This window comes from Misgurnus anguillicaudatus, chromosome 8 (assembly GCF_027580225.2).
Source record: "Misgurnus anguillicaudatus chromosome 8, ASM2758022v2, whole genome shotgun sequence".
Lineage (NCBI taxonomy): Eukaryota > Metazoa > Chordata > Actinopteri > Cypriniformes > Cobitidae > Misgurnus > Misgurnus anguillicaudatus.
In genome coordinates, this window is record NC_073344.2 from 5,106,542 (window position 1) to 5,122,233 (window position 15,692).

General features: G+C 34.3%; 1 protein-coding gene across 9 annotated transcripts in view; it reads left to right on the forward strand.

Moving 5' to 3' along the window:
* tp63 (tumor protein p63) overlaps window positions 1–15,692 on the forward strand; it is a 94,638-nt gene that overhangs the window by 49,774 nt on the left and 29,172 nt on the right. For all 9 annotated transcript variants that reach the window (XM_073870164.1, XM_073870170.1, XM_073870169.1 and 6 more), the window contains 2 exons: window positions 2,543–2,674; window positions 5,356–5,485. In XM_073870164.1, coding sequence (XP_073726265.1) covers window positions 2,543–2,674; window positions 5,356–5,485 — 262 coding nt within the window. The remainder of the gene's footprint in view (window positions 1–2,542; window positions 2,675–5,355; window positions 5,486–15,692) is intronic.

Consider the following 15,692-nt stretch of genomic DNA (forward strand, 5'->3'; position numbering starts at 1 on the left):
AAAATTATTTTTATGGCAATTTGAGGTATAAAAACAAACTTTATGCTACAGTACATGTTGGGTTTAATTGCTGATCGGTAATATGTTGATTGTAACAGTTGATTGCAGTAGTATTTGTCTTATTCAAGCAGATAGGACTTTAGTCTTGCATGACTAAAATAACTGCCTGAGGCGTTGCAAACATGGTCGCTGAGTGGAGCAATTCCTTAAAGCGACTTTGGTAAAATACCGCTCTACAAAATGCATTCATAGAAAAACAATAAGGTGCATACCCCGTTTTCTAAACCTCATGACCTGTGAGCTTACAAGATCACATCTTTTTTTTATTATTACTTCATTCACTGTAAGTAGCTGCTGTTTTCGTCATTCTGTAGCACAATTCTCTTTCGACTGTGCTTGCAGAGCGTGATTGATGTATTAATACAATTATATGAATAGCTGTCAGTACTTTATTCACCATCTTTCATTTGTATTTGCTCACTTCCACAAACACCCCTCATAGGTTAAGTGTTTTCTTATAATGTGCGCTAGGAATGCTGAGGTATGGACCTATGGACTCACTGTGAAAACTGACGCATTGGGCTTGGCATTTATGCGTCTTCCACTGTGCCAAATGACAATATCTATGAGGCTTAAAGTAAACATTAGGGTTGAAAAAGCTTTTATCCCCAGTGACAGTACTGGCAGCACACCGTTGTCCCAGTAATTCAACTCTAGCATTCATTCTGTGACACGCCTCTTTAGGTGAACAAAGACAGAAAAGAGTATATGCCTGTTTTTTTCTTCTGAGTAGATGTTTGGGGGAACCTTTGAAAGAAAAGGAAAAGAGGAATTTTTCATGGTATTGAAGCTGAATTCCAAATGCAGCTTTTGCACCTCCCATTTTTCCTGCATTAGGAAATGGGCGTAGATTATTTTGAATTACTTATTTACGAAGTAAAATTTATCACAGTACTATAAGTGCATATATATTACACTGAAAAAAAGTATTCATTCAATTTACTCAATTTTTTTAAGGTAAGTCGTTGCAATCAATTTATTTAAGCTACATTTAAACAAGTTTTTTTTATTTCTAATATTTTTTTTGTTTAAATGTAGCTTAAATAAATTGATGGCACCCACTTACCTTAAAAAAATTAAGTAAGTTAAATGAATCATTTTTTTCAGTGTACATTAATTGACACTTTTACACTATATGCCTAAATCTTAATAGTTTGTCGTTGCAAACTTCAATTTTTCATGTAAAAATAAATGTTCCTATGGTAGAGAGCATTAGTGCAATAAAATGAGTTTTTGAAGAAAACTTTTTTCTTCAAAGACTGCTTCATGCAGCTACCAAAGTGTCATTTTTCATAGATATCAAAGAACGGTTTTGCTTTGTATCTCTGCCTAGGATACAGTAATCTGAAAGCTGTTGGCCTTCACGCATTCAGCATTTATTAGGCATGCTTGCATAGCTTAGTATATTAATATCTCCCTACCTCACAGAATGTAGGGGAATTCCGGCCCCACACCCGAGTGCCAATGCTAGATTATAGGTTGACACCCCAACTCCCAGACCCACGCACAGACATACATTTACCAACTTCAAGCCCCGAGCCAAGCCCAGTTCAGCCACATGCATTCCGAATGCTGCATAGCGGCGGTGTTGCTATCGTATAGACGGCAAGGGGGAATTCCGCTCTTCTTGGTCTTCAGCGTGTGCAGCTCCTTAGCAGGAACAATGAGGCACCGGGTTCTGGTTTGGTGTCATATTTCCGATGGAGAGGGTCATCGTGTTTTCTCTGACAGTCTTTTTCTCTCTTCTCCTCCTAAATGTCATGTTAACACTGGTTATTGGTGTTGCATTAGTCCATGGCCTTTGTGTGGCGAGTGGTAATTAAGCATGGGTTATGGTTTTACATCTCTGCTGAGCGGGGCGCCTTGACACAATGTCTGATACTGTATCAGTTTACCTCAAGAGATGTGTGCGCTCTAATTTATAAATCAGTTGGTGCATTCTCAATCAAAATGTAATGTAAGGAACTTTAAGGTGTAATGATTTTAAAGGGGACATATTATGAAAATCTGACTTTCTCCATGTTTAAGTGCTGTAATTGGGTCCACAGTGCTTCTATCAATCTAGAAAATGTGAAAAAGATCAACCCAGTAACTTAGTTTTGGTAAACCATCCTCTGCAAGAATGTGAAAAAATAGGTTATTGCAATTTTGCTCCCCTTGTGATGTCAGAAGGGGATAATACCGCCCCTTAACCTGCACTATCCAGCCAAGGCACTGCCATTTAGTGTAGAGATCAGCTCATTTGCATTTTAAAAGACACACCCAAAATGGCACTTTTTTGCTCACACCTACAAGGTGACAATTTTAACATACTATAATAAATTATCTATATGGTATTTTGAGCTAGACACCAAAGATTTATTTTACATCTTAAAAAAGTCTTGTGAAATGTCCCCTTTAAAGAAGTCTACATTTGATGTGTAAATGTGTGTGTCAAAGGATGCAAATACTCAGTTAAAGTCTTCTCTTTCCAATGTTCTAGATTAAGAGAACCAGCAGCATGTCTTTCATGGGCTGAAGGTTCTTTCCTGGCCTCCATGTCACAAGGTCAGGGCTCCCAGAATACAGATATCGGACAAGATGTACTTAACCAGCTACTGGAGATGCTGGACCAGTGAGTTACAAAATATTCCAGAAATATGCTGTTACATTAATATTCAAATCAGACCACTATAAAGCTTCACACACGTCTTTCCTGTACATGCAAATGCACACACAGTACTTAGCTGTGTTTCATCAGATGTTAAAGAGAAAAAGGGGTTAAATGAGTTGTGATTTAAATCTGATTTAACCCTTTTGGGTTGTTTGTGTACAAAAAATTAAATTAAACGGCTGTAAAAATGTATCAGATTAATTTTTTTCCCTCATTTTTTTCATAAATCTGTTAATCAATCTCAGTATCAAAACTACCAAATTTTTACAAAATTTCCATGAATTTAACTCTTTAATTGCCAAGTTCATAAGTGGTGTCACTGACTTGGGGAAAAAACACACAAATTGACAGATTTTCAATATAAAAAGTGATTTTTATATTGAAAAGATTTTCTTATCTTTTTCACAGTCCTGGGCATGCCAAAGACTGGTAAAAACATTGGCTTTGATGCATTTTTAGTTTTTGTGCAGGATCAGTTTTTATTTACTGTTTTTCCCCATTGACTGCCATTATAACAACATTTTTTGATTGCAAAGCCATGACACCATATAATCATGCATTCTTAATTGTTGGATTTTTTCCTTTTGCTGAGAGGTATAATTTGTCATTTTTACTGTTGATCACCATGTGGCACCATTAACCCTTTAGTAGGCCCGTGCAAAAAAGAGAGCTTGATTTCTGGCTTGTGCAAAAAAAGACACGAACAACTAATCAGGGGGAAAAAACTAAAAACTGATGCTGCACAAAAACTAAAAATGCATCAAAGACAATGTTTTTACCAATCTTTGACAAGCCCAAGACTGTGAAAAAGGTAAAAAAATCCAGTCCACAATCACTTTTTATATTGAAAATCTGTAATTGTGTGTGTTTTTGTCATCAAATCAGTGACACAACTTATAAACTTGGCAATTAATGAGTTAAAATCATGGAAATGTTGTAAGCATATCGTCGCTGCCCGATGAAACTCACGTATGTCCAAAAAGGTTACTTTTCAGGAAGTGAAAAAAAAACACCGTATTTCAAAAGCAGTTGAATGTAGCGTTGTCATTCTTGGTACGGCATCTTTACATGTAACCATATTGTTGCCAGTGTAATGATATAATCCACATTTGACCAAAATTGAGTTTAAATGGACAAACGTGCATATTTTACAGTAACGGTGGTCGATACGCGTTCTTCCTATAGTTCATTAGAATGGCCAAGTCGCGTTACATATTTACAGATGAATACGCTCAGTTTATTAAATAGCCTACGTCTTAGTTTATTAAATACGCTTAGTTTATTTAATATTAATTATACATTTATTGAATGTCTTTTGCAAACTATGAAGGGACAATGAATGGTAATGCTAGACAGATACTTTCAGTTCTACCGTACTTTTGTCACTCCTAGACGTACGTCTGGCGTCGGGTGGAAATGTTTACCTCGATGAAGGAAAGTCATTGTCTCACCAGGCTATGTTTATTCGGCTATCCAGTGCTGAGCTTCGATGAAACTTCACGAGACCGGTGAGATGCTTCCATAGGGCAGGAGATAAGCGGCGTGCTTGACAGCTTTGACACCAAATGGATATACGTGAAAATCAGATGACATGATTTCACAACTTTTCATTGGACATTTAGATATGTGAAGCATACTGTATACGGAAATGAACCTGGACATTCAATCCGTTGAAAAATCTAAAAATCGGCAAAATGGACAGACTTGTTTTTTTTTATCAGACAGCGACGATTTGGTATTTTTGATCAGTACTGAGGGTGATTAACAGATTTATGAAAGAAAATTGAAAAAAAATTATCTGATACATTTTTACAGCCATTTAATTTAGTGGCTTTCTTTGTACACGAACAACCCGAAAGGGTAGTAAATATGCCCACAGTATATTGTTGAGTAAATTTCAAAGCGTTCAAAGCTCATAATATGTGTCAATATAAGATTTGTCACCAAAAATCATTCAATTAGACATAAAAAACAAAAATGGCCTCAACAACCCATAAAGGTTAAACCAGCTACTGGATATTCTGTACCAGTGAGTAATGTACCTCACAATTTTACTTTTACATATTACCACTATAAGCAATCACACCTGTACATTTAAATACTGACAAACATACAATGTTGAGCAGTTTTGTATTTATTTAGTTGTTTTCGGATTTATTTGTGTGCATTTCACAATTTTACATTTTTTTGCAAAGCAGCAGAAAAAAGGCTCGAACACGAACAGTAAAGACATAAAGAATAAAGAGAAATAAAATAAAAAAATAAAAAATAAAAATACTATATTGAAATGTAATACAATGCATGAGTATTAGTATTTTTAACTATAATTATTACTGTCTTTGGGATTATAATATAGGACCATTATATTTGAAGTGATATTAAAATAATGTACTGTGTGTGTCTTAATATATGATCACAGAGTAGATACAAAAATGGGAATGTCCATCCAAGTGTCAAAAAATGACTCAGGAGTGTCTAAATGGAAGAACTCCTAAATTTAAACTTTAAACCCTTTATAAACTATTTTAAGAAATATATGCTGTTCAAAAATACTTGTTATTTCCATCATATAAAATGATAGAAGCGTTCACTACAATTGTTCTGTGAAGAAATTTGTATTTAAATCCACTGTGTTGTTCTAGGTCAGCACTTCATTCAATGCAACCAATAGAGCTAAACTTCTCTGAAGGCCTTGCAAATGGATCAGCATCCAATACCATACAGATTAGCATGGACTGCATCACCATGCGTGGACCTGAAGAGCCTCTTACTGTGAGTAGTACTCGATTTCACTCACATTACACACTCACATTAGCTGCAGAATGAAATGACTAAAGGGACACTTTCAATTTTTAAGGGGGCTTAACCTTGAAACCAAAAATAACCAAACAAATGACTTGCTTTTTTTTTATTTTTGAGCACAACATTCCCTAAGACACAACATGTCAGCAAATAGATGTCTTTTTTAATTAGCCATAAAGATTCTCAATGCTGATCTTAGGTCAGCAGCTAAATACAATCATTATAGCTGGGTTGCTGGTTTCTGATTTGTTGCTGGTAACATATTTCATTCAACAATATATACAATAAATTTCCAGTGTTATCAGTTTGCATATTGTAAAGAGTAAAATGTCTATGTATACTTTAATCAGTTACACGTTTCTCGTCTTCTATCCAGTTTTCCTGACCTGAGCACCTGATGTCTGACATTTATTCTCATAATGTTTTTGGTGTTAGTTTTGGTGCATTGTCTAATGACCTCACGCCTTTTTGCCGTTCTGAGTGAGAAGTGATGTTATTCGACTTTATGCGGTGCTGCGTAGACCTATTGGTAGAGTGCATGATGAGACAAAACGATTGATCATCATGCAAATGAGCGGTAAAACCCCGGTGGCACATTCAGTTTTTTTCAATGGTGCCCCATTCTGAAAATGTCGCCCATGTTGCCCATGTTGCCCATAATGCATAAATTGCGTCACTGCACACTGGTGAAAAAAGTAAAAACTAAATTCAATTCCAGACTTTCAAATTCAAATTTGCAGGTCGCACATGCGAGGGTACTTGTAAAAAAAAATGCTTGCGTTGCAACTCTTTGGTCACAATCTGGAGCCTTGAACATCAATAATAAATCAGGGTTATGATAGTTTAGCATTTTACATAAATTTAACTAATTGTTGACCTTACACACTAAGCGCTGTAACATGCGACGCACTCAGCACGACAGGCAGCCAATAGAAATTGCTATGCTGCCAACAGAAATCCATGCTTATCTATTCCTTATCATTCATCTATACTTCATTACCAGTTGGAGGCACATAGCCCTGTTGCGTATGAATAGGAAACCCCCAAAAATTTATTTTTATTTTTTACTTTATTTAGTCTTGCAATTACACAACACAGTTTCAAATAATTATCTTTTTTGTAAATCCTTGTTTTTAAACCTCCCCAAAAATAAACTGAGGGGGTACAAATCGGATCATTACAGTGTCATTACGGTTTGAGGATTAAATGCAAGACCCTTTTCTGATCACATCACCTCATTATAAAATACAAAATTAATTCATACAGAAATCCCCCACAATACTTAAAAACTAATTTACATGGGGATTTTTTAAACCTCCCACTGAATGCTCTCAGTTTATTGATGGGAGCCTATTCACCTATTAAAGCCAAATTTCTGTATTTATCCTATTGTTTAGTTTTTTTAATAGTTTGTGTGTCTTTATAATAACTGTATAATATTTTTATTGAACATCTGTAACATTTTGAAAGCATACGCATTTTTAAGCGTCACAATTATTGTATCGCAAATATATCACATATGAAACTCTTTTGTTTACTGTGATCAGTCAGGTGAATAATTTCAGTAGTGGGGATTTTAGTGGTAAGCCCCAGCTGAAACAGTTAACATATATTTCTTTGTGGGTGTTTTAGTGTTTATTGGGGTGTTCATGGGTTTTCCCTGGTCATTCTGGATAGTTTAAGTACCAAAATGAAACAATACGTGTCAGGTCCGGATGCACGGCGTTACATAAAAGGTCCTGATAGGAGTGATGTTTTGCTACAATGACACATCACATCTGAAGTGCTTTAGATTTAAATGTCGCATTATTTAATTTTGTTTACATTTTAAATGTTTTAAACATTAAATATTTAAAGTAATTTTTGAATGAAAACATTCAGAAAAATCTAGTGGACTAAAGTGAATCGATGAATTATGAAGATGGAACAAATTTACAACAATTATACACAACCGACAATTTCTTCTTTAACGTAAGTTGTGATTTTTTTTCTCTCTCTCTCTAATGTGCATTGTACAATGTTTGTTAACATATAGCTTCATCTCTTCTACAATTTATTTACATTTTATGTATCCTATAGACCTTTAGCACTTTAGCACTACGATTCTACACTGCAAAAAAATTATTTAAAAAAAAAAATTCTTAGTATTTTTGTCTTGTTTTCAGTAAAAAATATTTAAAAATTATTTAATTAAGATGCTTTTTCTTGATGAATAAAACGACCCAAGAAAATAAGTCTAGCTTTTAGACCAAAAATATCAAATTCAAGTGATCTTGTGCACAAAACAAGCAAAAAAAATTGCCAATGGGGTAAGCTAATTTTTCTTGAATGTTTCTTGAATTTAGTGTTTAAGAAAAATGTTCACAATTTTTTGCTTACCTCGTTGGCGAATTTCTTTGTTTGTTTTATGCACAAAATCACTTAAATTTGATAATTTTGGTCTAAAAACTAGACTTATTTTCTTGGGTCGTTTTGCTCATCAAGAAAAAGCATCTTAATTAAGGAATTTTTAGATATTTTTACTGAAAACAAGACAAAAATACCAAGAAATTATTTTCTTGAAAATCATTTTCTGCAGTGTATGTAACTCGAGCATAATCCATCAATTCTTCTGGCGAATTCTGTCAACACGGTTAGATTTGACATTATGTTTATACACGACAGAACAGCAATGGAAAGTTTGACTTGAAGTGTATGACCTGTAGCAGAGGCCTTGTAGGTTGTCTTTGGGCTCGCAGGAGAATTAGGTGAGGTGGTGGCTCCCCTCCCAACACAGGAATGCAGTTGTCCAGCAGTAAAGATGAGAAAAAAGGAAAGACACTGAGCAACGCTTTGCCTCTCCGGCCCTGAGGGATTATCTTTTCTCTTGATCTAGTGATTAATACCCCCCGTACTTACAACACCGCCCGCCCCCTTCGTCTTCACAGTAAGATCGGGTGTGGTACTCTGGATGGCACGCTAACACTCCGTCCCTTGCCAGGTAGCATTGATGTTGATCGAAAAGCTTGGAACTTTGGCAGCTCGCCAAGCACCAGGGCTCTGATGCTCATTATACTCTGAAGAGCGAACTTTAATGAGAGGCAATGGTGGATATAGTTGCCCATCCCTTTAATAACAAGCCTTTTTGGAAAAAAACTTTTTAAAATAAAGAAAAAGGTGTGGCGGTATTAGTCAGTGGACAATTTGCGAGATGTTTGGCGCCCTTGCGTTCTGCGGTATGTGTGTTACGCAGGGTTTTATGTTTTAATCTGAAATTGCTCTTTCTTGGGGAGTTGTGCTTTTTCTTTAGCTGCAGGGCAACAATTTAGAGTAGCACCTGCCGCTGAAATGAACTCAGGCTTGCGTCCTTTTCTGTCAGTGTGAGCTCGAGGATGGGGGAGGAGAAAAATAGAGAGGGAGTAAGAGGTGTCGATTCAGGTAGCATGGAGGAATGTTGCAGAAAGAGTTGTATAAAGTTGTCTGTATAAAGCATGTAACAGCTGATAGAATGGCAAGTTGGAGCAGCTGGGTGTTAGTGTGTATATATACGTAGATTACTAATGAAAGTGAATTTATTTTGACTATGCATTTTGTGTTGGTGTATTTAGCCTTTGCCCTCAAAACGTAGGCTTATATGTGACTTTTGATTGATAATGACAACTGTATAGATTTTGGTGGCTTGTAATGCTGTCTGCTTTTCATAGCTTTTGGAGGGAAGATTAATGGATACACATTCTAACTGCGTGATCAAAACACATTTAGTATAGTTTGTATTAGTGTGAGGGGTTTGAATGAGCTTCAGTGATATCCACTAACACTACAACACCTGAAATAGGTGCTGACAGATTAGTTGGCAGCTAAATGTTTTTGGTCCGGGCTTTGCAGACCAGCAAAAATGTAACATAAATTCCTTGAATAGGTTTAAGGTGGCAGGGTGATGTTTTGTTTAGGCTGTGTTTTGTTCTAGCCCTTGATTAGTCATTTGTAGTGTTCTTTTCAAGTGAAGCCTGACTCAGCATTAGACTGGAACACATCATTAAGGTGTGCTATATTACAGCTACGCATCCAGTACGCAACTACTATTTGGCTCATGGTTTATCCTAAAAGCTTTGCATTTTTAAAGCTTTTGAAAGTTTTTACTAATAATTTTAGTTGTTTGTATGCTGATCCAGTTCAGATCACGTTAGAGGGGTGCTGTTAAAAAGGGATTTCGTTTAATTTAAGATTTAACTTCGCAGTTAAGTCACAACTGCTAAATCACTGCTGAATCTTTACCCCACCAGTTTGCCTCAAGCAAAATGAAATGGCGCTGCCAAGATACAGAGTAATCCATTTAAACGTCTCTTTTTTCTTTTTTCTAACTCTCTCACTCTTTTCTTCCGACAACCCTTTTTCTTTTACTAATGCAACAAGGCAGTGCTCAATAAATGTACAATCAGTAAATAACATACAAAAGGCTGTTTTTTTTTAAAGACATCTAATAGCTTTGCAAACACAGCCTACTGTAGGCATCTAAGCTAAAACAATGCAAAATTTGGGCTGTCAGTGAACATGTAACAGATGTCTAACTAGGCATGAGCCGGTATGAGATTTTGGCAGTATGATAACCTTAAGCAAAAATACCACGGTGTTGTGATATTGCCATTGCAACACTACAATTTTATTTTCAAATGTCTGTGTATACAAACAACTTTTCAACTGCACACAATTTTATTTTTAAGCAACATACAACATATATGCCAGGTAAAACAAAGCCTTTAAGTAATAATAATCTCAAAATATATATTTATATTTGTAATATATATTAAATGTAAACATTAAAACAATTACATGGCTTAATAATTTAATTAATTTTATGTTAACACTCGCACCTTGGAAATGGTATCACAGAAAATTGACTCTTGACTCTTTAAAACCTTGGTATATCTTATAACCGGTAACCTGCCTACATCTAACCGTAGCCCACATAAAATAAAATAAAATAAAATAAAATAAAATAAAATAAAATAAAATAAAATAAAATAAAATAAAATAAAATAAAATAAAATGTAAAAATTGACTTTGCTTACTTAACAAAATATCATACATCTCGCAAGTTATTTTGGCACAACTGACATGCAGACAAATTTAAGTTTATTTTGGCTAGAAGTGGGTTACTCATAGCCGCATTGTATCGTGTCTAGTTAACCTACACAGTGAAATGACGACTACTGCTTTTTGGGATATCAGTGTCATCAAGGCTAAAGTGCATAGTTATACATCACAGGGAGCCCCTTAAGGATGTTTATACCTAAGGGTGCTGCGATTGATTGGACGCCGGTCATTATTGGTAAAAAAAAACCCCGCTTAAAGTCGCAATGAAATTGAAATGAAAAACTATATATATATATATATATATATATATATATATATATATATATATATATATATATATATATATATATATATATATATATATATATTAGGGCTGTCAAAATTAACGCGTTAACGCAAATTCATTTTAACGCAACTAATTTTATTAACGCCGATTAACGCAACGCGCAATTTCTGTTTGACCCTTGGCCCATAATTGAATGAACAGAGACGCAGACAAATGGGATCCTGTCTAAATGATTCAAAGGTTTTCATAGAAATAAGAACATTAACCAAATCATCTAGCAAATCCAATGCTCTAAATGCTCGTTGGACATCTGAAATGATCTATATTTATACGTCTGGGGTGTAACGTTCCCGTCCTCCTAATGCTTAATCTAATGCAAAGATGCGTCTCAATTAATTTTGGTTTCGCTTTTATGCATGACTTAGAAAATAGACTGCAGGACTTGCTTGATGTTAAAAGAGTCATTAAAAGAAATAAAGTTCGGTATCTGATTATTGTTAAAGAGTTATTAAGAGCGACAAGACTCAAAAGTGATCTCCTCACGCTGACTGACTGACATCTGAAGCGCGTGCACACAGTGACACAGACGCGCGAGTGCGCGACCCGGATATATAGACATCTACACAAAATTAAAGTTTTACAAATATCTGCTTTGATAAGAATTCACGCAGGTATGATCTATAATCTGTTATGTCTTAACTAAATGTTTGGTTAACTGTTGGGTAAAAATATCTGATGTGTAACATTATATTAGATCACTTAGATTTTAAGCAGTCTGTCACAATGTCAATCAAACAAAAGAAAAAAAAGTTTAACATATATTGATGATGTTTTTGCTTTGTGTGTGCTAAATCTTATAGTTTTATCAGTGATTTTAAGGTATTGATGTGGTAATTTAATGTATGTATGTGGTAATTTTTCTGGTAATTTAACTTTGCTGACTCTTTCAACTTCAAACAGGTGTAGTTCTGTCATATTTTGTTATATTCCACCAAATCATGCATTGTTCTATGTTTTAATAGAGAATGTCAAAATATGAACAACTATTTTTTTGAAAATTTGAAAATTTTCTACAGCACATGTCACAAATGATGTAGCATCAAATAAAAATGGAGAAAGAAAATTCTTCTTAAAGGAAAATGCATATACAAAGCAATGGCTTGATGGTTCTGTTAAAAATGTAAATAGGCTGTTGTTAACATGCATTTGCATAAAGCATCTATATATCTATATATGATCAGAGTATTAAAAACCTGAAAAGTGTTAAATTAGGGTAAATTTAGAACGGATAAAAATGTGCGATTAATTTGCGATTAATCGCGAGTTAACTCATGAAATCATGCGATTAATCTAGATTAATTTTTTTAATCTATTGACAGCCCTAATATATATATATATATATATATATATATATATATATATATATATATATATATATATATATATATATATATATATATATATATATATATATATATATATATATATATATATAATATTGTGGTATTATTAACAAATGATTCATCTGTGAGCTTCATTATTTAAAAAAAAAATAGTGTGTGCTCATAATCTTTAATCAAAAATGCAAATCTCCTTCCCTCCTCAAAACGATCTCTCTTCACTTCCGGTCATATGGTATGGCAGGTGGGCGGGGTCCGGGAGAAGATCGCAGCGATTAGCAATTAGCAACACGACCAAACTTCAAACGATCCAATCAGATCTCGATGGACAAATTCAAATCCAGCCCTGCCTTATTTCATTCCAGAAGCCGTTTCATTCGTATATACGTCACCACAGGAAAAATAAGGCAATCGCTACTTTCGTTTCATGGCGACTTTAAAGAAGTGAACGGCGGCCTCTGTAAAGGCTGGTCAGAAGAGCACACGCATACAGATACAAACCTATGCAAACATGCACAACATAAACAAATACACGTAAAAACACATGTACAAACACACACACAAACTGTATTCTATCCCCTCTCTTTATCCCTAAACCTAACCATCACACAAACCTTTCTGCATTTATCTGTCTATCTGTGTATCTGTCTACATTTCATCAAACTTTATAACATTTTGAACTTTTAATCTAGGCTTTTTCAAGCCAAAATATAGTCAGTTCACAAACTTCATTTACTAATGCTTAAAACAGCATCCATGAACAATTCTCAGCTTGTTTTGTCTGTGGCATGAGAAGAATATGGCATGTAAAATGTATTCATGATTTTATAATATTATTATAATAATCATGATATAATATGAAGGGCAATAATCAACAATATATATTTTTTATCTTGCTGTATTGACTACACTAACTCACGGCAAGTCTGTTTTCGTGTTATTGACACGATTTTCCGCTGTTTTTTGTGCCTCTGGAGCACAAATGTCTTTTTCGTGCCACCCAGCACAAATTTCTATAAATGGTTTTTCGTGTCTGTACAACGACTTTCTTTATTGTGTCATTTTTTTATTTTTTTATCATCGTTTTTTCACATTTTTATATCATTGTCGCTTAGGGATAGGGTAAGATTTGGGGTTTGCATTAGGATGTAATTTTATGCATTGGTTTCTACATGTTTTTCATCCGCTTTTAAAACTATTCTCGCCTGGAGTTGGGGTTAGACTTGGGGTTTGGGTTAGGAAGTCGGAGAAAGTGGTTCTAACCCAAACGCCAAGCGACAATGGTAAAAAAGAGGAAAAAACGATGAGAAAACAAAAAATAAAATGAACATGAATCTAATTTTTTGTGACTGAAACACAAATTTCTGTGAGATTGGGTTGGTATTAAGTGCTTATTTTTTATCTCACATTCGTCTCTGAGCCAGCTCCGTGTAAAGGCACTTCTAATGCTGCTTTTGTTCATCATTTATATACTAAATGCATTAAAATTAAATTTTAAATAATTTGTCATTTTTATATTATCGTTTTTAATGACATCTTATAGCAATTATTGTGCAGATATACAGCTGCATTTCTTGACATTCCAGGAGTTGTGAATGTGCAGTGGGTTTGGTTTAGTTAAGTTTTGTTAAGTTGTTTCTATAAGAGAGGGGGTGTAATAAAAAAAACTTTAATTTTAAAAATAGATAAAAATATTATGCCACACAATATATAAACATAAATAATCTATATATAATTTAATAATAATAATAATTTAAAAAAATCTATAAATGTCTTTAAATAGGCCCTGCGATCCATTTGATTTGTATTGGCTGATACTGCTTCCAATAATCAGCCCCAAAAATCCTGACCACTAATCCCTCAATAAACACGATATGAAAGAATCTTTAGTGCTTTTGATTATTGCTTGATTATTACATTATTGCTTTTGAAAAATGTATGATAATGAAAAGTTACACATTAAATGGGCAAAAATGTTTATTTGAATGTTATTTTATAAGCAACAAATTTAAATGCCAAAAACGATATATTCTAATAGCGGACTAACAAGTAAACACTAACAGAATGTTGAATGAGATTTTTATAACTCTTGCATATTGTTTCATCTGCATAAAGATTTGACACACAGCTGGGTTTATGTGCTGAAACAGTGATTTAAAAACCCTCTCACATTTCGTTTCAGTTTTTATTTAACTAATAACAGAATAAAATCATCCCTCCAACCTGAGACAAGGATCAAAACAAGATAGTCAGGACTGGTGCCAATTATGCTGTAAAACAATTCTGAGGTTCAGAGTGCAGGTGTTGACTTTTGCTCTGTGATGTCCACAGGTGTTTGGTCTTTGACATCAGTAACAGATTATTATCTTCAACTACATCGGTGCTACACACAAGCTCATCTGGGGAACCTGGTTAAATGGTGCTTCTGTATTTAGGGGTACATTTGATGTTAATCAAAATCATCATAAATGCGTCCCATTTCTCACAAGATATCTAGCTTTCTCCTTTAATTATCTACCTTTAAAATACTTTTTATACTAAAACACTTCAGTTCTTAGTCCATCTTTTGTAATGTTTACTGTATGCACATCCTTTTTGTTTGTTTTGTTTTTTCTCTTGGAGAGCTTTGGTGTATGCATATTCTTTAAAGCAAGCGTTGGTTTTGGAAAGCTGTAAGCTAAATATAATTTGAAAATAGAGATTTCTGCAGGTGATTTACTTACAAACCGCTCGTTAAAGAACACATGCGCTACATTTCACTTTCATAATGACGAACACAATCTTTTTAAAGCAACACCAAAACAGTTTAAGATATGCTTTTTGGGTCTTAAATTATGCCGCAAAAACAGGAAATTGACGAGCACAAACTAAAGTGGGATGCGTGATTCATTTAAATACTCTCCTCCCATAAACTTTGTGTCTGAAAGGGAAACTCCTACCAATGCATATGTAAGAAGGTCAGTCGGAAAAATAGCTGCAGTATGTCTATACCTTTTCAGTGTGTTTTTACATTTCTTTAGAAAATCCTGACAGTAGTTTTAAAAGTCAAAAGATGATTTTATTAAAAGTGTAATTAATCACAGAACACATAATAAATCATAACACAATTTATACAACAAATTTGCGCAAATTAATAGACCTTCTGGCTATTGATAATAAGTGACTGATGTGTTTTGTCTTCAAAATGTCTCGTACTAAAGAAAATGCAGTCATGTGATGCATGAGTTTGCTTATTTATATACAGTTATCAACTATTTAATGTATGAAACGGTGAGCAGAAAAAAAACTGTGTTTTAGATTTGGAACAGCATAATAATATCATGCTAAATGAGATTTTGGGTCCAGAACTGTTTGCTTGATATTAATGCATGTTCACCCTTATCGTTAAGGGGGTGATAAGGGGGTGACCCAGAGCTTG